General features: G+C 36.7%; 1 protein-coding gene across 1 annotated transcript in view; it reads left to right on the plus strand.

Annotated features, from left to right (window-relative positions):
• LOC103071976 (MBT domain-containing protein 1) overlaps window positions 1-22,221 on the plus strand; it is a 51,695-nt gene that overhangs the window by 13,351 nt on the left and 16,123 nt on the right. The window contains exons 4-5 of the mRNA XM_007447061.1: window positions 16,462-16,663; window positions 21,304-21,437. Of these exons, the coding sequence (XP_007447123.1) occupies window positions 16,510-16,663; window positions 21,304-21,437 (288 nt within the window). The 5' untranslated portion in view covers window positions 16,462-16,509. The remainder of the gene's footprint in view (window positions 1-16,461; window positions 16,664-21,303; window positions 21,438-22,221) is intronic.

Consider the following 22,221-nt stretch of genomic DNA (forward strand, 5'->3'; position numbering starts at 1 on the left):
TAAGAGAGCACTAGCACTAGAAAATCATTTTGCAGACATCATAATGTTTGGTTCTGCAGGAGTTATTGGATGCTAAATTTAGGGATGAGGGGGGTAGAATTTCAATGAGCAACTGTATTAGTTTGTTTTAAATGTGTCCCCAAGATTGCTTATTAGTTGCAAGGAGAAATATGGTAAGTATACTGGAAAAACTGGACAACACCTTGGCAGGGTGATCAAAATGAACATCACCACTGAGGGGCAGATATGTATCTTGTGCCTCTGGATGTAATACTCTTGAGAAGGATATATCACTTATGTAGTATTATGGGCATATATAACCTGAAAATGAGGAAACTTCAGATGAACCCCAAATGAAAAGCATCCCATTAAAAAGAGGAGAGGTCTTCCCAGCATTGCTTGGGTCTGGATGTAGGTGTTTCCCCAATTGGTGCTGTATGCACTTTTATTTCTATCTATATATATATTGCTTGTTCTCCCAACTTGGTGATGTAAGTTCTCCCAAATTGGTGATGTATGTACATTTATCTCTGTCTCTCCCTCTCCCTCCCTCCCTCCCTCCCTTCCTCTCTCTCCCTCTCTCCCTCTCTCCCTCTCTCCCTCTCTCTCTCTCTCTCTCCATATATATATATATATATATATATATATATATACACACACATATATATATGTTGCTTGTCCTTATATTGTAACTTACTACTAATATAATAAATTTCCTTATTTCTTGCTTATTAAAAAAAAAAGGAGAGGAGGCCTACATTCTCCAAAAACAGTCTTCTAGATTAAAGGAAACAAATACAACATGTGATGCTGGACTGGAGGGAAGAAATTCTATAAAGGACATTGGGTCCATTGAAACATGGATGGTAAATTAGGGCAAAGTATTAACGTTAAATTCCCTGAAACTAATAACTGTGCTATAGTGATGAGAGAATGTTTATATTCTCAGGAAATGCACACTGAAGTAGTTTGGAATAAAAAGACATGTATGGGACTTCCCTGGTGGTTCAGTGGTTAAGACTCCACACTTCCACTGCAGAGGCCATGGGTTTGATCCCTGGTCAGGGAACTAGGATCCTGCATGCTGCTGCCAAAAAAAAAAAAAAAAAATTGTATGCAACTCACTCTCAAATGGTTCAGAAAAACATCTATATATTTCGAGAGAAGAATAAAACAAATGGAGCGATTTTTTAGTAATTGGTGAATCTGAGTAGAATACACAGGATTCCTTTGTACTATATTTCCAGCTTTTCTGTAAATTTGGAGTTATTTCCAAGTAAAAAGTTTTTTTTTTTAAAAAAAAGGGGGAAAAAAGACTACACTGACATACCATTTTCATCCAGCATATTATATGGCAAAAAAAAAAACAAAAAAAACCAAAAAACTCCCAGTATTGCTGGAGCAAATACAAAATGGTAAAATTTCCATGGAGGGGAATTTGGCAATATCTAACAAAACATTCACCATTCTACCCAGCAGTCACACTTCTGAGAATATACCCTGAAGTTATACCTCAAACAATTTATATACATATATGTGTATATGTATATATATATGTTCATTGCAGCAATATTTGTTATTGCAAAACATTGAAAACTATTGTGTCCAAATGAAATTGATTGAATAAACATGCACACAGTGGAGAACTGTGCAGCTTAAAAAGGAATGAGGAAGATGTCTGTGCCTTGAAACGAAGTGGTTTCCAGGATGTGTTTCTAAACTAAAGGACAGAGGAATTTAGTATGTGGCCTTTTGTGTAAGAAAGAAGAGGAAATAAGGAAGCATAAATATACCTGTTTACCTTTTTAAAACATGCACACATAAGAAAGATGAACCAGAAAGCAATAAAGTTGGTTACCCACCTACAGGAGACAGTGGCGAGATAAGGGAAGGAAATATTTCTCCAAGTTATACCTTTTTGTATAGCTCTTTATATTTGAAAGCAGAGTGATTTTTTGATAGTCCCAATAAATGAAATTAACTCAATAAGGATGTCAAGGGAGACTAAAACCAAAAGCAAACCAAAACTGACTTATTTCAAACTGACAATTGAAGGAGGGAGAAATAGCTAATCCAAGTAACTGTAAAACTCAGTACTCTGTTCCTCAGTTTGAGGAGAAGGGACTACAAAGAAATTCTGAACTCAAAAGTTCGTTTTTGTAGCAGTATGGATGTTATGCTCTGAAACTATTTAAATATATAAAAGGATGGAGCAAATGAATAAATGTTAATTTTGTTGGAAGCCAGGGTTTTCAATAGAAGAAGAGAGAGACAAATACAGATGTGAGAAGGTAAGGAAAAGCCCTGTGGGGATGGATTCTAATTGGAGGTGTAAGTGTGAACTCATGATTTTGAAAATACATTGTATATACATAAGTCATATGTCACATACATGTGTGCATATATATTCCAACTCATGCACTGAAGGGCTCCAGAAGCAAAGAGTTACCCCAGTAGCAATGAACACATGGACCACCTAGATCTTTATTTCTAACATTCCTAGTAAAAGAAACCAAGGCTCTTTGGAGAAATGGTTGATTCCAGAGCTGAGACAGGAAAGTGAGATAAGCCTAGAATGTCTTGTTATGCCAGAAAGCAAAAAATTATTCAAAAATGATTGCGGGAGTTAACTCAGGAGTCATGCTGATGAACTTAACTCGGATAAGAAGTGCCCAGTTCAAGGTAAGGAAGTATGTTATACTTCCTTGTTTAAATATCTGGATTTTGCCTCCTCAACAGTGACGTTCCAGGAGTGTCAGTGTATTGATTTTGGAAGTAGCTGGCTTGCAGGTGAGAATGGAAGAAGCCGGGGAAGAGAAAAGTATTTGCAGAGTTATGGAATATTTGTTGGCTTAGGAAAATTCCAGGTGATTATGGGATTTAAACTGCTCAGCAGAGTTACCATTGGGGAATGTTATGTTGCATTTCTGAATTCCATGTTTAAACACTCTGTGTATCCCAGGCTTCAAAAACCCTGGAAAACTTTCTGGAGTTACCCTAGGGATATATTTATGTAAATGTACAGAGATAAACGTACTAGGCTGTTCGTGGCCTTGTCTTTTATCCTAGCATAAAACTGGTAGAACCTAAGTGAACATCAGTAGAGAACAAGTCAAAAAAATTATCCTCCTATTAAAAAGAATTAGATCAAATCTATAAGTGAGATAAGAGCTCTAAAAAATATTAAGTGAAAAAATTAAAATGCAACAGAGCATGATGCCATAGAGGTGATTCCTTTTATGCCTTAGAAACTTCCAGAAGAATATCTAAGAGACTGGTCATTAATTGTGGATACATCTAGGGAAAGTGGGAATGGGAATTGCAGGAGGCAGGAGGAAAAATATTTTTACTTTTTACATCTTTGTGTGCTGGTTGAATATTTAGTCTGAATATGTTGCTTTTGTCTTAAAAGTAAATAATTTTTAAAAAAATTTTTATTGGAGTGTAGCTGATTTACTATGTTGTGTTAGTTTCAGATGTACAGCAAAGTGAATCAGTTATACATATATGTATATCCACTCTTTTTCAGATTCTTTTCCCGTATAGGCCATTACAGAATACTGAGTAGAGTTCCCTGTGGTCTGCAGTAGGTCTTTGTTGGTTATCTATCTTATATACACTAGTGTGTGTATGTTCATCCCAAGCTCCTGATTTATGCCTCCGCCACATGGGGCATGATTTTCTGAGCAGAAGCCATAGGCCCAACTGCCAGTTTCTGGTCCATCTACCATCCATGTGTACACCTGTAATCGCCAGCCCTAGTTCTGCTTTGTCCTATGCCTTAGGGGCATGTCAGAATGACACAGGAGTCAGCTTGAATGGGTTCCCACTGGCTGAATCTGTCATGATTTGAGCCCCCAAATAACAAAGGACAATAAAGAATTACCATTGAAAAGTTGGAATCCAGGAATGAATTAATACCCATAAGAGAAAAAAGAAGGATCTTCCTGACAGAAGAATGCCAACTGATGAATATGGAAGGAATTCTGGGATTGGAAAATCATAGTAAAAGATTGGGCAAGAATCATTGGATGCTAAATCTGGAGTGAAATTTTGATGAGCAGTATATTTACATGGTCTTGAAGTGTCTTCCATAGGTTGCTTATTAAAAGAGGGAAAACAGTAAAACACCAGTGGAGAACCAAATCCCACAGCTAGACCAAGTCTTATCATCACCAATAAGGGGCAGATGAACATCATATAATCTGGGTTTACTACTCTGAGTAGCATGAGTTATGTAGTATTTCAACTAGGAATATACAGTCTGAATCTAATGATGAGAAAACTGCAAACCCAAAAAGGGGAAATTTTTAAAGGAGAGGAAATCTGTGAAAGAATTCCAAATAATTTGTGTAGATAGTCCACGCTTAAAGAGGGGGTGCTTAATGGCCTCTTGCTGATGCGCTTTCACCTATGCTGTTCTCTCTGCCTAAAAACATCCTCCTCTTGCCCATCAGAAATCTTTCTCAGCCTTTAAACAAGTATCATTTGTGTGTGTGTGTGTATGTGTGTGATACTGAGTTGACCTGACACCCTATTTTTCTCTCTTGGAAATTTTCATTCCATTCATCCACATAATTGTCTTTGGAGCTGCTCTGTTCTTTTATGCCCCTGACACTCTGGTTGAATACCCCTAGGCATGCACTTAACCCAGGTGAAGACAACATACCCATTATTTGGGATTTTTTAAACTAGGAACTCTGCTCTTAGAATGGCAAATTTAAGAAATGAATGATAAAGAGATCATAATACCAGGGAAAAAAGCTAAAGGCTTTGAATAAGATTTTGTCTGAGGAATAGAGAGGGATCCTCAAATATTCAGGGACAATAATGAGAGAATAAAATTGGTTTCTGCTTACCCCCTACCAAATTCAGTTTGTTCATCAAATTAGGAACCACAGTTTAATTAGGTTTCTGTCACTTATAACCAAAAACATAAAGCCTCAGTTTAAATCAGGGTTTCTCACCAGTGGCACTAAACAGCGTTTTGGACTCCTGTCATGTTAATGCAAAGGAATGTGACTCTTTTTCTCCAGTCCTCTTAAGGGATATTGCCAAATATCTACCAGGGGGCTAATATCCACTGCCCCCAGTTGAAAGACAACAAATATTTGAGTCCTGCAATGCTGATCTCTGAGAATATTGTGAACAAGACAGAAATACTTACAGTTCAGAGAAGATAGGCAAAAAATTAAGTGCACACAAAAATCTTAAAATCAAATTCATAATAAATTCTCTGAAAGAAACAGGATACTGAAATGAGAAATAATGGGGTGAAGAGTGCTACTTCATTTAATTAATCTGTTTAAGAGGGCTACTTTATTTTTTTTAATAAGTTTATTTTTTATAAAAAGGGGGTGCTTAATTCCCCATTCCTTGAGCGTGGGCTTCGAATAGTTACTTCCTTCCAAAGAGTACAGTATGGAGAGAGGTGAAGGGTAATTTTATAGTAGAAAAAACTGCCAAATAATTCTTCAGGTAAGTGGGACTTCCCTGATGGTGCAGTGGTTAAGAATCCGTCTGCCGATGTAGGGGGCGCAGGTTCAATCCCTTGTCCGGGAAGATCCGACATGCCGTGGAGCAGCTAAGCCCATGAGCCACAACTACTGAGCCCAAGTGCTGCAACTACTAAAGCCCGCGCACCTAGAGCCCATGCTCCACAATAAGAGAAGCCACCGCGATGAGAAGCCCGTGCACCGCAACGAAGAGTAGACCCCACTCGCTGCAACTACAGAAGGCCCACGTGCAGCGATGAAGACCCAACACAGCCATAAATAAATAAATGAATTTATTTTAAAAGAATTCTTCTGGCAAGTAATCAAGGTCAACATCAACAGGGATAAGTTATGTTGACAGGATGTATCCCCAGTCTAATCATGAGGATATGAGACAAATTCAATAGAAGCGACGTTCAACAAAATACCGGACCAGTACTCCTCAATTGTCAAGGTCACCAGAAACCAGGAAAACCTAAGAAGTTTTCACAGCCCAGAGGAGCTTAAGTAAACCTAACAACTAAATGTAGTGTAGGATCTTGGAACAGAAGAACATAGGGTAAAAATGAAGGAAATTTGAATAAAGTATATATAGACTTAGTTCAATGACATATCAATTTTAGTTCATTAATTAACAAATGTACAATACTAACGTAAGATATTAATAGGGGAAACGGGTATAATATGGGAAATCTGTGCTGTATTTTCAACTTTTCTGTAAATCTATTGGAACTATATACATTGTTAATCATTTGTAAGTAAAGATGAACTATTTTGCAAAAATAGCCATCTATTGTTACCATTCTTAAAGAAGGGAGGACATAATCTTATAATAAAGAGTAGTCATTTAGTCATTTAAGTTTAATAAGTTAAGCTTTATGGAAAAAATTTATAACCCAGGCAATAAATATAGGTTGACATTCACCCTTTTTATCTCCATCCTCCAAACTTTTTATTCAAGTTGATCAAAAAACTCACTTCTTGTTATTTTTAATCTCATGGGGAAATGAGGAATCACTGTATCTTTATACCTATCCACTTCATAAGTTAAATCATTAGTGTTTATATGATAATGTTTACTGCTACTCAGCCCAGTCACTGGATTGAACCTGGGCCACGGCAGTGAAAGCCCAGAATCCTAACCACTAGGCCACCAGGGAACTTCTTTTGTTCCTTTTTGTTTGTTTTGGGGTTTTTTTTGCGGTACGCGGGCCTCTCACTGTTGTGACCTCTTCCGTTGTGGAGCACGGGCTCTGGACGCGCAGGCTCAGCGGCCATGGCTCACGGGCCCAACCGCTCCGCGGCTTGTGGCATCTTCCCGGACCGGGGCCCGAACTCGTGTCCCCTGCATCGGCAGGTGGACTCTCAACCACTGCGCCACCAGGGAAGCCCCCTTTGTTCCTTTTTGATATAACTTCTTTTCCTGGAGTTAACAACTGTCTCGTTTTTTTTCGTTTAATCATTTAACACTATTAAGAGTGTCTATTGCCTTTTTCCTAAATCCTCCAACAAACTCTGTCAAACACAAAGTTTTATTTTTATCCTGGAGCTGCCATCATCCATCCTCCTCCAGTATAGTCTGATTGCTTTGTAGGCCTCCTGTACAGCTGTGATCCGAGGACATCCCTTTTATCATTGTCTTGGGAATTCCCTGTCCTCTGTTGGATCTTTCTCTTTCTTTGACTTTGATGTTATAATGAAGCACATCTCCTGAGTAAAAGTGAACATGGGATCTAAGTTTTTTGAGACTTGGCATATCTGAAAATATCTTTATCCAACCATTATACGTGGCTGATAGATTGACAGGATATAGATTTTTTTTTAACAACTTTCTTGAAGTAAAATTGACACGAAATTTAAAACTTTAAAGTGTACAATTTAATAAGTTTTGACAAATACAATACTCGTGAAACCATCACCACAGTCAAGATACGGAAGCTGTCCATAATCCCCAAAAGTTTCTTCATGATCCTTTATAACCTTTTTCCCACCCCTGGCCCATCCCTTCCCCAGGTAACTTGCTGATCTGTTTTCTGTCACTATACATTAGTTTGCATTTTCTAAAGTTTTATATAAATGAAATCATGCAGCTTGTGTTCTTTTTTTTTGTTGTTATGGTTTTCGCTCAGCATAATTATTGTGAGATTATCGCTGTTGTGTGTGTCAAAAATTAATTCCTTTTTATTGCCAAGTAGCAAAATGGAATCATTGTATGGATGTACCACAATTTGTTTATTCATTTACTTTTTGATGGACATTTGGGTATTTCCAGTTTTTAGCTATTATGATTATTCACATATATGTCTTTGTATGGACTTAAGCTTTCATTTTTCTTAGATAAATACCCAGGAGTGGAATGGATCGTAGGCGGTGTATATTTAGCATGTCTTATTTAACACTGTATTTAAAACTGCGTGTTCTCCAAAGTGCTTGTACCATTTTACATTCCCATCTTCGGTATATGAGAGTTCCATTTGCTGCACAGACCATGGAGGGCTGTGGGTTTGTTTGGCCATTCTAATAGATGCATAAGAACATCTTGTGATTTTAATTTGTAATTTCCTAATGACCAATGATGTTGAACATGTATTCATGTCCTTATTTGCTGTCCATGTAGCTTCTTTGTGAATTCTCTTTAGATCTTTGCCTGTTTTTTTTTTTTTTTTTTAATTATGTTGTTTAAGTTACTGAGTTTTGACGGTTCTTTATATGTCCTGGATACAGATCCTTTATCAGGTATATGATTTGCAGATATTGTTTTCCAGTCTGTGGCTTGTTTTATTCTCTTAATAGTGTCTTTCAAAGACCAGAAGTTGTAAATTTTGATTAAGTTTAGTGATCAATTTTTCCTTTAATGGATCATACTTTTGATGTCATATCCAAAAACTTTTTAATACCTACCCTAACATCGTGAATGTTTTTTTCCAGTTTTTTTTCTGGAAGTTTTTAGTTTTAGCTCTTACTTTTAGGTCTGTGATCCGTTTTGTTTTTGTTTTTGGCCACGCCGTGTGGCTTGTGGGATCTTAGTTCCCCAACCAGGGATTGAACCCAGGCCACAGCAGTGAAATCGCCAAGTCCTAACCACTGGACCACCAGAGAATTCCCTGTGATCCATTTTGAGTTACGTTTTGTTTATGATATAACGTATAGATCCCAGTTTTTTTTTTTTTTTTTGAATATGGTTATCTGCTTGTTCCAGCACCTTTTGTTGAGAAGACTATATTTTCTCCACTGAATTGCCTTTTCACATTTGTGAAAAAAAAATCAATTGACCATATATGTATGGGTCTATTTCTTTTGATCTATTTGTCGTTCTTTATGTCAAAATTCCACTGCCTTGATTAGAGTAGCTTCACCATACGTCTTGGAGTCAGGAAGCTTAAGTCTTTCAACTTTGTTCTTCTCAAATATGTTTTGGCTATTCTAGGCCCTTGCAGTTCCATATGAATTTTAGATTCAGCTTGTCAGTTTCTACCCCAAAATCTTCTGTGTTTTGATTACGTTGTGCTTTTTGGGGTTGGTTTGTTTGGCCACTCCATGTTAACATGTAGAATCTTAGTTCCCCAGCAGGGATTGAACCCCTGCCCCCTGAAGTGGAAGCACAGATTCTTAACCACTGGACCACCAGGGAAGTCCCTTGATTACAATTGTGTTGGATCTATGAATCAACTTGGGAAGAATTGGCATTTTAACAATATTTATTCTTCTAATCTGTGAACACAGTACATCTTTCCATTTATTTAGATCTTTCTTTAACCCTTTCAGGAGCATTTAGTAGTTTTCATGGTATTGGTCTTGCACATCTTTTGCCAGATTTATCCCCAATTATTTCATACTTTTTGATGCTATTGTAAGTGGTATTTTTTTATTTCCAGAAATTGAACTCCAGAAATTTCAATTTCTGGAGTTTTGTTGCTAGTATATAGAAATACAGCTGATTTTTCTGTACTGATATTTTGTCCTGCATCCTTGCTAAACACTTATTAGCCCAACACTTACTGTATATTCCATCAGATTTTCTACAATCATGATGTCTGGGAATAAAGATTTAGTTAAATTTACTTCTTTACAATCTGGATTCTTTTATTTCTTTATTTCTGTACTTTTTTCTTCTTATTGCGCTGGTTAGAATTTCTAGTACAATATTGAATTAAAATGGCAAAAGCAAATATATAAACTCCCAGTCTTAATGGGAAAACATCCAGATTTTCATAATTAAATTTCTTTTTTTTTTTTTTTTTGGCTGGGGCACCCAGCATACAGGATCCTAGTTCCCCAGCCAGGGATCAAACCCATGCCCCCTGCAGTAGAAGCATGGAGTCTTAACCACTGGACCGCCAGGGAAGTCCCCATTAAATTTCATGCTAAGCTTAGGATTTTCCTGAATGTTCTTTATCGGGTGAGGAAGTTCTCTTCTATTCCTAGTTTGCTGAGGGTTTTTTTTTTAATCAGGAATAGGTCTCGGAGTCTGTAAAATGCTTTTTCTGTATCTCTTGAGATAATCATATGACTTCTGTTTTTTAGTCTATTAATATGATGAATTTATTGATTTTCAAATGTTGAATTAGCTTTGCCTTCCTGGGATAAACCCACTTGGCCATCCTAAATTATTCTTTTTATGTAGTGTTTGATTCAGTCTGCTAAAATTTAGTTTAAAATGTTTGCATCCTATATTCATGAGTAATATTGCTCTGTAGTTTTCTTGTAATAGCTTTTCTGGTTTGGGGATCAGAGTAATGCTGGCCTAATAGAATGAGTTGGAAATGATTTCATCCTCTTCAGTTTCCTGGAAGAGTTGTTCTAGAATCAGTAGTATTAAGTAGAATTCTCCAGTGAAGCCATTTGGGCTGGAGTTTTCTTTGTGAGAAGGTTTGTAACTACACATTTAATTTCTTTACCTATTCAGGTTATTATATTTACCTACCTATTCAGGTAATATGTTTAAATGTGAGATTTGGTTTTATGTCTTTCAAAGAATTTGTCCATTTCCTCTAAGTTGTCAAATTTATTAGCATAAAGTTGTTGGTAATATTCTTACTATCCTCTTAATATCTCCAGAATCTGTAGTGATGCTGCCTCTCATCCATGATACTGGAAATTTTGTCTTTTGTCTTTTTTGCTTATCTCTAATCAGTCTTATTGATCTTCTCAAAGAACTGGCTATTGCTTTCATTTTTTTTTTTTTTTTTTTTGGTTTGTTTGTTTTTCAGTTAGTTGATTTTCACTTGGAGCTTTGAGTATAGATTTTATGATAAGAATTTTTTCCTTAACCAGCTATTGCTTTCTTTTTTTTCTTTTGTTTGTTTCTTTGTTTGTTTTTTAGTTAGTTGATTTTCACTTGGAGCTTCAAGTATAGCTTTTCTGATAAGAATTTTTTTCCTTTAGAAGTTTGAAGGCATTACTTTTGTTAATCTTGTCATTGAGAAACCCACTGATATCCTAATTCCCTTCTCTTTTTGTGTGATATAGTGTTTTTCTTTTTTTTTTTTTTAACATCTTTATTGGGGTATAATTGCTTTACAGTGGTGTGTTAGTTTCTGCTTTATAACAGAGTGAATCAGTTATACATATACATATGTTCCCATATCTCTTCCCTCTTTGTCTCCCTCCCTCCCACCCTCCCTACCCCACCCCTCCAGGCAGCCACAGAGAACTGATACAGTGTTTTTCTTGAAGCTTTTAGTATGGCAAAGTTCTGTCATTTTTATAAGGATGTACCTTGGTATCATACATCTATACTATAGATAGATGTACTATATGTATAGTATAGATGTACATCATTTATAAGGCTGTACTATATAGTATAGATGTACCAGAGAACTGTACAGTGTTTTTCTTGAAGCTTTTAGTATGGCAAAGTTCTGTCATTTTTATAAGGATGTACCTTGGTATCATACATCTATACTATAGATAGATGTACTATATGTATAGTATAGATGTACATCATTTATAAGGCTGTACTATATAGTATAGATGTACATCCTTTATAAGGCTGTACCTTGGTATAGTTTGGGGTTTTTTTAAGTCATTAAGCTGGGCTTGTGTGGTCACTTCAGTATAGGAACTCTGTCTTTTGATCCTGGAATTCTTGTTGTATTTTTTTCTTTGTTCCTATCTGTTTTCTTTCTTCAGTATCTCTATTCTTTGGATTTTGTGTCTTCTGTATTTAACTTTTATCTTTTCTCTTTTATTATCTACCTACTTGTCTCATGTATACACATACACACATGCTTTTTGAAAGATTTCCTTGATATTACTATCCATGTATTAATTTATTATTTTGCCTCTTCTGTTTTTTAAATTCCAAGATCTGTCTTGTTCACTGATAGCATCCTATTATTATATTTCTCTGAAGAATTTTATTTTTGAAGTTTTCTTTTGCTCCCTGTATTACTTCTATTTCCTGTAGATTCTTTTTTCTGAAGATTTGTTTTGGTCTTTCACATTTTTTTAATTAATTTTTTTAATTTTAAAAATAATTAATTAATTAATTTGGCTGTACTGGGTCTTCATTGCGGCACATGGGCTCTTCATTGAGGTGCGCAGGCTCAGTAGTTGCAGCACAAGTGCTTAGTTGGAGTATGTGGGATCTTAGTTCCCCAATCAGGGATCGACCAGGGCTTGAACCCAGGCACTCTGCCTTGGGAGCGAGGAGTCTTAACCACTGGACCACCAGGGAAGTTCCTGGTCTTTCACATTTTTAAGAGGCCTTTCACAAATGACTGGTAATCCTTGCCTGTTTATTCATATTTAATGGTTAGTTACTAAGCAGCTGATGGGACTAAATGTGCCTAAATTGGGCTTGTTGACTAGTGAGGTTCACTGTTGTGATTGGTTACTTTTAAAATCTCTCTGGTCTCCTGCACTTTTACTGTGATCTGTTTAGATGTGGATATCTTTTTGTTGTGCTTAACATATATCGTAGTGCTTAACATATATTGTAGTTCTATCTGTGAACTCATGTTTTTGTTATTTCTTCAAAATTTTCAGCCAGTATCTCATTCAGCTTTACCTTTTTCCATTCTCCATAGTCTCTCCTTTGAGAATTTGTTTATATATATATAAATTTATTATTTATTTTTGGCTGTGTTGTGGCTTCGTTGCTGCATGCGGGCTTTCTCCAGTTGCAGCGAGCAAGGGCTACTCTTCGTTGCCATGTGCGGGCTTCTCATTGCAGTGGCTTCTCTTGTTGCGGAGCACAGGCTCTAGGCACGAGGGCTTCAGTAGTTGTGGCACTCGGGCTCAGTAGTTGTGGTTCGCGGGCTCTAGAGCGCAGGCTTAGTAGTTGTGGTGCACAGGCTTAGTTGCTCCGCAGCATGTGGGATCTTCCCGGATCAGGGCTCGAACCCATGTCCCCTGCATTGGCAGGTAGATTCTTAACCACTGCGCCACCAGGGAAGTCCATCTCCTTTGAGAATTCTTATTGACATTTATTATTAGATCTTTACATTCAGTGCTCTTTTAACCTCTTAGTTTCTATGTTTCTGTTCTTCTTTGCTATTTTGGGTTCTTTCTTAATGTTTATCTTCCATTTCCCCAATTATTTTTTAGGCATGTCTAATCCATTTAGAGGTTTTTTGTGTTTTTTTTTTAATTACAGCAGTTGTATTTTTCATTTACAGAAATGACATTTGGTTCTTTCTGATTGCTTTGTATTCTCTGTTCATTTTTCAATAACATTTTTTATTTCTTCTTAGTTCTTGTATGGTTATTTTATATTCTGTCTCTGGCAATTCCAGTGCCTAACTATTTGGGATATCTAATCTATTTCTGCTGACGCTTGCGGTGGACCGCTTATTGTGTGTTTGATATTTGATTGTGTACTGATATTTGATAAAAATCTGTGGAAATGCTGAAAGGCCGGAATTGTAGGTGATTATTTCTGAAATGATTTAGGATTGCTTTTGCTGGGTGTCAAGGGGCACTGGTATCCTAGAACCACTTTAATTTCTTGACATGGGAATTTTCTGACCATCTAGGGTAGGATAAGTTATAACCTCAGGTCTTTGGTTGCAAAATCCCAGAGAAGCCTCTCCACCCAGAGCATGGACAGAAAGGCTCCTTTGTAGGTCCCCGAGCTGTGCAGCTTCTGGGATCTCAATTGCCCGACCAGGAATTGAACTCGGGCCACCGCAGTGAAAGCCTGGAATCCTAACACTTAGGCCACCAGGGAACTCCCTGCATGTAGTCAGTTTTTTTCCCACCCATTTTACAACTTATATTGAAGTTGCAGCCCCCTCAGGAGTTTTGGTCTGATATAGAGAGCATCTCTCTAGAACATTAGTCCTTAAAGATGCTTTGGGGGCTTCCTGGTGGCGCAGTGGTTGAGAGTCCACCTGCCGATGCAGGGGACACAGGTTCGTGCCCCGGTCCGGGAAGATCCCACATGCCACGGAGCGACTGGGCCCGTGAGCCATGGCCGCTGAGCCTGCGCGTCCGGAGCCTGTGCTCCACACGGGAGAGGCCACAACAGTGAGAGGCCCGCGTACCAAAAAAAAAAAAAAAAAGATGCTTTGGAAAACACTGCATATTATATATACCTCTTAAATTATTGTAATGTTCACAAGCATCTTAAGGGTTCGAAGAGGGCTTTGAAGTAAGGAAAATTTCCCAAGTGTATTTGACCATAATACTTTTAAAAAAATGTTAACAGCCTATACTTATTGAAACCAAAATGATTGTAATCATTGGGTCCCTGAAATTTTAAGTTTATATTCTCTAACAAGTTGAGTCAGAATAAGATATTCTGTGTTGACATTTCAGGATCAGTAAATATGTTAGCTGCTAACCAAGCTGCTTATAAAGTGGACGACAAACTTATATGAAAACTGTGGATGTAAAAGATCATCTCTGTATGGAGTTAGGGTGTATGAATTTATTAGAATTTAGAATTCTAGCCAGTGTTTACTAAATGTATATTCCAGGCATTGTGATAAATATTTCGTAGTGTCTTTATGTTGCCCTCAGGAAGAAAATATATCAAACTTTAACCTAGCCTTCAAGGGCCCTGGTGATCTGCCCACTGCATCCTCCTCCAACCTCATCTCCCACACCTCTCACACTGGACACCAGCCACATTGGCCTTTCAATGCACCAAGTATGTTCCAGCCCAAAAACCTTTGTCTTGCCCTTTCCTTCCAGCACCAGATATTCAAGTGGCTGCCTTTTTTGTCCTCAGAGTCTTTCCTCACCACCGAATCTCAGTTGACTACACTTGCCTTATTACTGTATTATCACATGGTCTTGCTTGGATTTCTCCCACCAGTTGACTATAACCTTATGAGAACCATTGATCTCACTTAACCTCTCTTACTGTGAGACACACAGATGCTTGATAAATAGTTGTTGACTGTTGAATGAATAAGAGAAAGAAACTCATCACTTGCCCAAGTTCACAGCTAATAAATCACAAAGCTGAGTCTCAAACCTGGGTCTGTCAGAATTCTGTGTTGCTAGTACCATACTTTATCTAAACAAGCATTGTCCTATTCCCTGCCACCTTACCAGTTCAAAATATTGTTAGACTTTTCCTTTTGAATTGCGTTCAGAGTCTTTATTCTTTTGAAATCTCCTGGTGGTAGCAGATTTTGATTCTTTGAAGATACATGTAATTTATAGAAATAACAAAGCTATTCAGAACCAAATCTGCTAAATAATCGGGCTGGGGAAACCAATAGTGGGGGAGGGGGGAATATTCTAAAGTGACCTCAGTCGGCTTTTCTTTTTTAAATTGGGGCTAAAAGAGAGTTCTGAAAGAAGAATAGTAAAAAAAAAAAAAAAAAGAGTTAGAAGTTGTGGCAATATTAGTAGAACATTTGTAGAGCCTCCCAAGGGGACTTCTTAAAAGACAGTATTCATTTGAGTATATAATATTTCCATTGCGTGTATTAAGAAACTAGTTTTGTTGCTTTCATAGTTACACCTGATACAAATGAAAATCAGTTCCCCATCTCAAAGCAAATGTTTAATACAAGCATATCTGAAAATGACAGTTTATTCAATAAAACTAAGATGTGCATTCGGATGGTTTTATCTTGTCAAACTTTGGACAACAGATTTCAGCTTTGTTATTGGTCATGTTAAGACGTTAAACTAGCCAGAGAAGAAATTGTGCATAAGGTGGAAGATGATACAAAAAAAATTATAACTGAAGCAAAAGGATAAGATAGGCACCAAACTCTAAAGATTTTTTGGTTGATGGTTTTCACTCTACTTGTAACTCACTGGTATGTTTAGTGATGGTTTGATTTTTTTCATTTCAAATATTCCGTTTATTTTTTCTCTTTGTTTTTCCCTGCTTTCTTTTAACTTTCTTCTCACTGAACTTGAAGTTTTGGAATTGATTTCAGGAAAAGTTGGAGTGGTGGTAGGTGTTAGTTGGGGGGTTTTTTGGTGGCTTGAGTGAGGGAACATTTTGGGAGGAACATATGAGTAGCATTTGCTGAACATGACATATAGTATCTTTGTGCTTTTTCTTTTGAAAAGGAAATAGTGTTTAGCTGGAGATGATTGGGTTTTTTTCTAATTATGTATGTTAAAAAAATGAAATAGTGTTACATGTAGAAATGCTGTCTTCTATAATTTTTGAAATAGGTATTTGTTATGTGTATTTCACCACAGTTTAAAAAAAAATCATCTGATCTAATCGCATTTTATAGAGAAGTGATATATCTAGTTTACGGCAAAACTTTAATTACATGATGATCTTCTGATTCCCATTTAGTGTTTTTTCCATCATTGTTGTTACTCCTTATAGCTAACATGGTAGCTAATAGATTTGTGCCTCATGGAAGTGGAGGGCTCCACTTGACACAAACATTTAGCTTTTCATTATAAAATAAAATTATCAATTCTCAGGGCTAGATTTTCATTTTTCAAATCTTATTTATCACAATTTGAACTAAGATCTTTTAGGTAGTGTACATGAGTGCTGTGTCATGTGTTACTGATTTCTTCTACTTTTAAGACTGAACATTCTTCACGATCCGAAAGGAAAAGAAGAGACTCTTTCGGGATGTTTGACGGTTATGATAGCTGCAGTGAGGACACGAGTAGCAGCTCCAGCTCTGAGGAGAGTGAAGAGGAAGTTGCTCCTTTACCTTCTAATCTGCCAATTATCAAAAACAATGGCCAAGTGTACACATACCCAGATGGTAAATCTGGCATGGGTGAGTATGGAGTATATACTTCAGCTCAGGTGAACAGCCTTCACCTGTTACACACCTTTATACTTGAGGGTATGTTTTGATTCCATTTCTCCTGTCATTTCCCTTAGAATTTTTAAAGAACAGTTTGAAGAAACACAGTCTGAAACTTATAGTTCTAGATAAGATCACTGGGTTTGTGTTAGATCTCATTATTTTGCATACCTACCACCTGCTGGTAGAAAACAAGTAGAAAAAAATGAAAACAAAAGGCAGCTGAGAAACTTAATGGGACTTAAGTTCCATAATTAAATAATAAATCCCTATGTAATTGGAAGTGTGTAAGATAATAGAATTACAGAGTTGAAAGAGACTTTCAAGGTTAAGTCTCCCTTCTCTTTAACGATTACTTATAAGTTTTCTGTTTTAACACTTTGGCGATAGGGTATCTCTAATTACCAGAATATCCTTTATATTGAACCAAAATTATCCTTGCTCTAACTTTTGTCTTTTGGTCTTAATTTTGATTTTTAAAGGTACACAGAATGATTCTAATCCCTGTAACAAAGACATCTCTTCCCATCACATTACAACACTTATTTCTAGGGTGTCTCTAGGACACACTAAGTAAACCTAATTGCTTCAGTCATTTCTCAGCATCAGTGATTTAATTCATCAGTATCCTGCTCACTTTCTTCTGGGAATACTTCAGATTATGTGGTAGTAGGGTGACAACTTGTCTTGCCTGAGACTGTCCTGGTTTTAGGATTAAATGTCCCACATCCTGGAAAAGGACCTCAGGCAAATAGTTGGTCACCCCGTGTGATTAGGACAGAAGGTAGTTCAGCTTTTATCTCCTTTTTTTACGACACTGTGTTTCCATTCAGGCCACCAAAATTGCTTTAACTTTTTTTTTTTTTTTTTTTTTTTGTCCGGTATGCGGGCCTCTCAGTGTTGTGGCCTCTCCTGTTGCGGAGCACAGGCTCCGGACGCACAGTTTCAGCGGCCATGGCTCACAGGCCCAGGCGCTCCGCGGCATGTGGGATCTTCCCAGACCGGGGCACGAACCCGCGTCCCCTGCATCGGCAGGCGGACTCTCAACCACTGCGCCACCAGGGAAGCCCTGCTTTAACTTTTTTAAAACTAATACTGAATTTGCAAATAACTGAAACCACATGAACTAGACCAATTTAAATCAGTCTTGCACTTTTGCAGTTGATTTTTTAAACCCAAGGTGTTAAGACTTTAAAACTCTCCATGTAACCTTTTTCTTACTAAATTTTGGTCTTAGAAATATTTTATTCCTAATTCTTTCATCTAATGTTGAATGCAGTGTCATCTGATCGTCATTTGCAGATTTGATAATAATGCCCTGTAAGTCATATTCTAGTCTTTTTTTTTTTTTTTTTTAATTAGTTTCCTTTGGCCTTTAATGACATTGGTACTTTTTTTTTTGGCTGTGTTGGGTCTTTGCTGCTGCGCGTGGGCTTTTCTCTAGTTGCGGCGAGCGGGGGTTACTCTTCGTTGTGGTGCACGGGCTTCTTATTGGGTGGCTTCTCTTGTTGTGGAGCACGGGCTCTAGGCGCGGGGGCTTCAGTAGTTGTGGCACTTGGGCTCAGTAGTTGTGGTTCATGGGCTCTAGAGCACAGGCTCAGTAGTTGTGGCACACGGGCTTAGTTGCTCTGCGGCAAGTGGGATCTTCCCGGACCAGGGCTCGAACCCGTGTCCCCTGCATTGGCAGGTGGACTCTTAACCTCTGCACCACCAGGGAAGCCCTATATTCTAGTCTTTTGATTAAAACGTTGAGCATGAGCATCGAAGGGCCTGGTACAGAGTCCTGCAGATCATATCAAAGAACTTAGCTTCACTTATCAGGACTCACTAGGTGTGGTCATCCAACCAGTTAAAACCTACCTAGGTGTTTTCTACTTCAGCTTGAATTTCTCAATCCTTACTGGCAAAGCTACATGAGAGATTTTATCAAATGTGTTAACTCCTGTTAATATACATCTTGTCGTGGTTTAGTTATGATATACCAGTCTGGTAATCTTATAACAAAAGGGAGCTTTATATATGCCAGACTCTGTTTTACAGATACAAATAGAAACAATATAGAATAAACTCCCTGGTGGAGCTTACATCCTGGTCATGGGAATTCTAGTTTGACATGTTTAGTTCTTGGCAAAGATATACTTTCCCCTTGGGATCGCTTTTTTTTTTTTTACCTAGATGATCCACAAACCTTTTAAATAATCTGTTCTAGAATTTTTACAACAGAAAATCATTCAGGCTTTTTTCCCCTTAGACACCCTTTGTTTATCTCTTATCATTGGCTTCTTACATTTTTTCCATGATTTCTCATAATTTGTTATGAGAACTTACTGGTTAAACTGTAAGTTCCTCCAGTTATAACTGTTTAGATGGAGATTTGAACCCACTCAACCCACTCAACAACATAGTTGTTTGCTCTGTTATCTTTTTCCCCCAACTTTACTGAGGAATAATTGACAAATATAATTGTATATGTTTAAATGTATAAATGTCTATAAATGTGGTGATTTGATATACATGGATACGGTGGAATGATTACCAAGATCAAGATAATTAACACATCTGTCACCTCACAAAGTTAACTGAGTGTGTATGTGTGTGTGTGTGTGTGCGTGCGTGTGGTGTGAGCACAAGATCCACTCTCAGCAACTTCCAAGTATACAATGCAGTAGTGTTATTAACTATAGTCACCATGCTGCACATTAGATCCTCACAACTTATTCTTTTTATAACTGAAAATTTGTACCCCTGGCAACCACCATTCTATGAAATGGGCTTTCTTTTTTTAAGTTTCCACATATAAGTGATACTGTACACTATTTGTCTTTCTCTTTCTGGCTTATTTCACTTAGCATAATCCCCTCCAGTTTTGTCCATGTCAGAAATGACAATATTTCCTTCTTTTTATGGCTGAATAATACTCAATTATAATGAATAATATTCCCATTTAATGAATAATATTCTATATATATGGATACCATATCTATCTATGTAGAGAGATATAGATATAGATATATACCACATTTTTTTTTTATCCACTCAGCCATCAAAAGACATTTAGTATGTTTCCATAACTTGGCTATTGTGAATAATGCTACAGTGAACATGGGAGGGCAGATATCTCTTTAAGATACTGAGTTGCAATCAACTAATTTTTGATAAGGGCAACAAGAACACACAATGGGGAAAGGATAGTCTTTTCAGTAAATGGTGTTGGGAAATTTGATGTCCACATGCAAAAGAAAAACTGGATCCCTATCTTATACCACTCACAAAAATTAACTTGAAAATGGATTAAAGACTTAAATGTAAGACCTGAAACTATAAAACTCCTAGAAGAAAACATAAGAAAGAAGCTCCTTGACGGTGGTCTTAGCAATGATTTCTTGGATAAGACACCAAAAGCACAGGCAACAAAAGCTAAAATAAGCAGTGAGGTTACATTAAACTAAAGAGGTTCTGCTCAGCAAAGGAAACAGTAAATTGAAAAGGCAACCTACAGAGTGGGAGAAAATATTTGTAAACCATATATTTGATAAGGGGTTAATATCCAAAATATATAAAGGACTCATACAACTCAATAGCCAAAAAAGCAAATAATCCAATTTAAAAATGGACAAAGGACCTGAATAGACATTTTTCCAAAAAAGGCATGCAAATGGCCAATAGTACATGAAAATGTGCTCAACATCACTAATCATCAGGGAAATGAAGATCAAAACGACAATGAGATATCACCTCATACCTGTTAGGATGGCTAGTATCAAAAAGACAAGAGATAACAAATGTTGAGGAGGATGTGGAAAAAGGGAAGTCTTATAAACTCTTGGTGGTAATGTAAATCGGTATAGCCATTATTGAAAACAGTATGGTGATTCCTCAGAAATTTAAAAATAGAACTGTTGTGTAATTCAGCAATCCCACAACCTATGTATCTTTTTTGAGCTTCACTTCTTATTACCCTGTTCTTCTAATTCTGCCTTTCAAATTATTGTCCATTATGCTAATTTACAAAAGAGACCCACTAGTGGTTAGAGTTTTGTTGCCCTCTATTATCAGTTAATAATAGTGCACGTACTTCAAGCTTTGAACCTCTCCTGTTTCTCTCGTCTCCTGAATATAACTTGAGAGAATCCTTATATTGCCTTTAGCATTTTTCTGAGTTGGCCATTTTTATGTTTCAGTCTTTACAGTATTTTAAAGACCTGTGCTGCACTTTGTATTCATCTTCAGTTGTGTTGCACTTTTTTTAATCTTTTGTTTATAATCCTTTCAAACATCAGAGCTTATAATGTCTGGCACAAGGTGAGCACTAAGGAAATGTTAGTTGAATCTAACTTATATTTGTGAGTCTTTTGACCCTTTTTAAAGCCCTTTCAGACCTTAAGCTCTTGTCAGACCTTCTGGAGCCTGTAGCTGTGGTATCATCCCAGTCTTTCCCCTACCTTTTATTAGGTTTTTATATCATTTATGTATTGGATAGAAGAAATTTTCTATCTGCTTTAAAGAAATTTTTTAAATTAAAACCTTTAGATAATTGGAGAAATTATTAAACTGTTAGATGAAAACTGGTTTTATTATATGATCGTAACAGCAATGTTTTTGTTAATTAGCTACCTGCGAAATGTGTGGGATGGTTGGTGTGCGAGATGCTTTTTACTCTAAAACAAAGCGTTTCTGCAGTGTTTCATGTTCAAGAAGTTACTCGTCAAACTCCAAGAAGGCAAGCATTTTGGCCAGACTTCAGGTAACGGTACAGAAACCTTCTTATTCTTTATATCTGTTATTTCTATGGCTTTTACTGTTTATCTGTCATTTGATTGTGATTCGTTGCACTTCACCTTTGCCCAATTGGCCAGTTATCATTTTATACCCCACATTTTAAAGAAATATGTTCATTCTATAAAATTGAGTAGCTGTTATAAATAGAGAAGGCATACTATCCAAAATAAACTATGAATTGTTTGTGTCTTTTTTCTAAATAAGTATAAATGTAATAAACATCTTTATATATATATATATGAATTGAAGCCATTTTTCCGCCTGGTTTTCTCTGGAGTTAACATCAAAGTAGAAACTTTCAGTGTTGGGAGGGGGAATGATTTACCCTTTGGTTTTATTTTTCCATCATCTTTGGTTTGTGTTTTTGATTGTAACCCATTTGATACCTTGACCAAGTGTATTTGGTTAATCCAACTAACTTTTTGGAAAAATTCATAATACAAAAGGCAAATCATCTTTCTGTAAATGCACGTCAGTGCCTACAAAATGACTGGAGATTTGGCCATTTGACTAAGTTATTACTATTGTAGTATGTAAACAACTTTTTAAAGGCATCACATAACTGATATTTGTAATATATTTTATTTGAATGATCACATTTTTCATATTCTTCTTTACCTTATTGTGATCATTACATAGCACTGAAAGGATTATTTAAATTCCCCAGGTTAAGGAAATACATCACTTAGATGTATTTCTATATTTCAGATAGACAGTACCTAAAGAGCCTGAACAATGGTCTGTACCCA

This window comes from Lipotes vexillifer, unplaced genomic scaffold (genome assembly GCF_000442215.2).
Source record: "Lipotes vexillifer unplaced genomic scaffold, Lipotes_vexillifer_v1.1 scaffold704, whole genome shotgun sequence".
NCBI classification, from domain to species: Eukaryota; Metazoa; Chordata; class Mammalia; order Artiodactyla; family Lipotidae; genus Lipotes; species Lipotes vexillifer.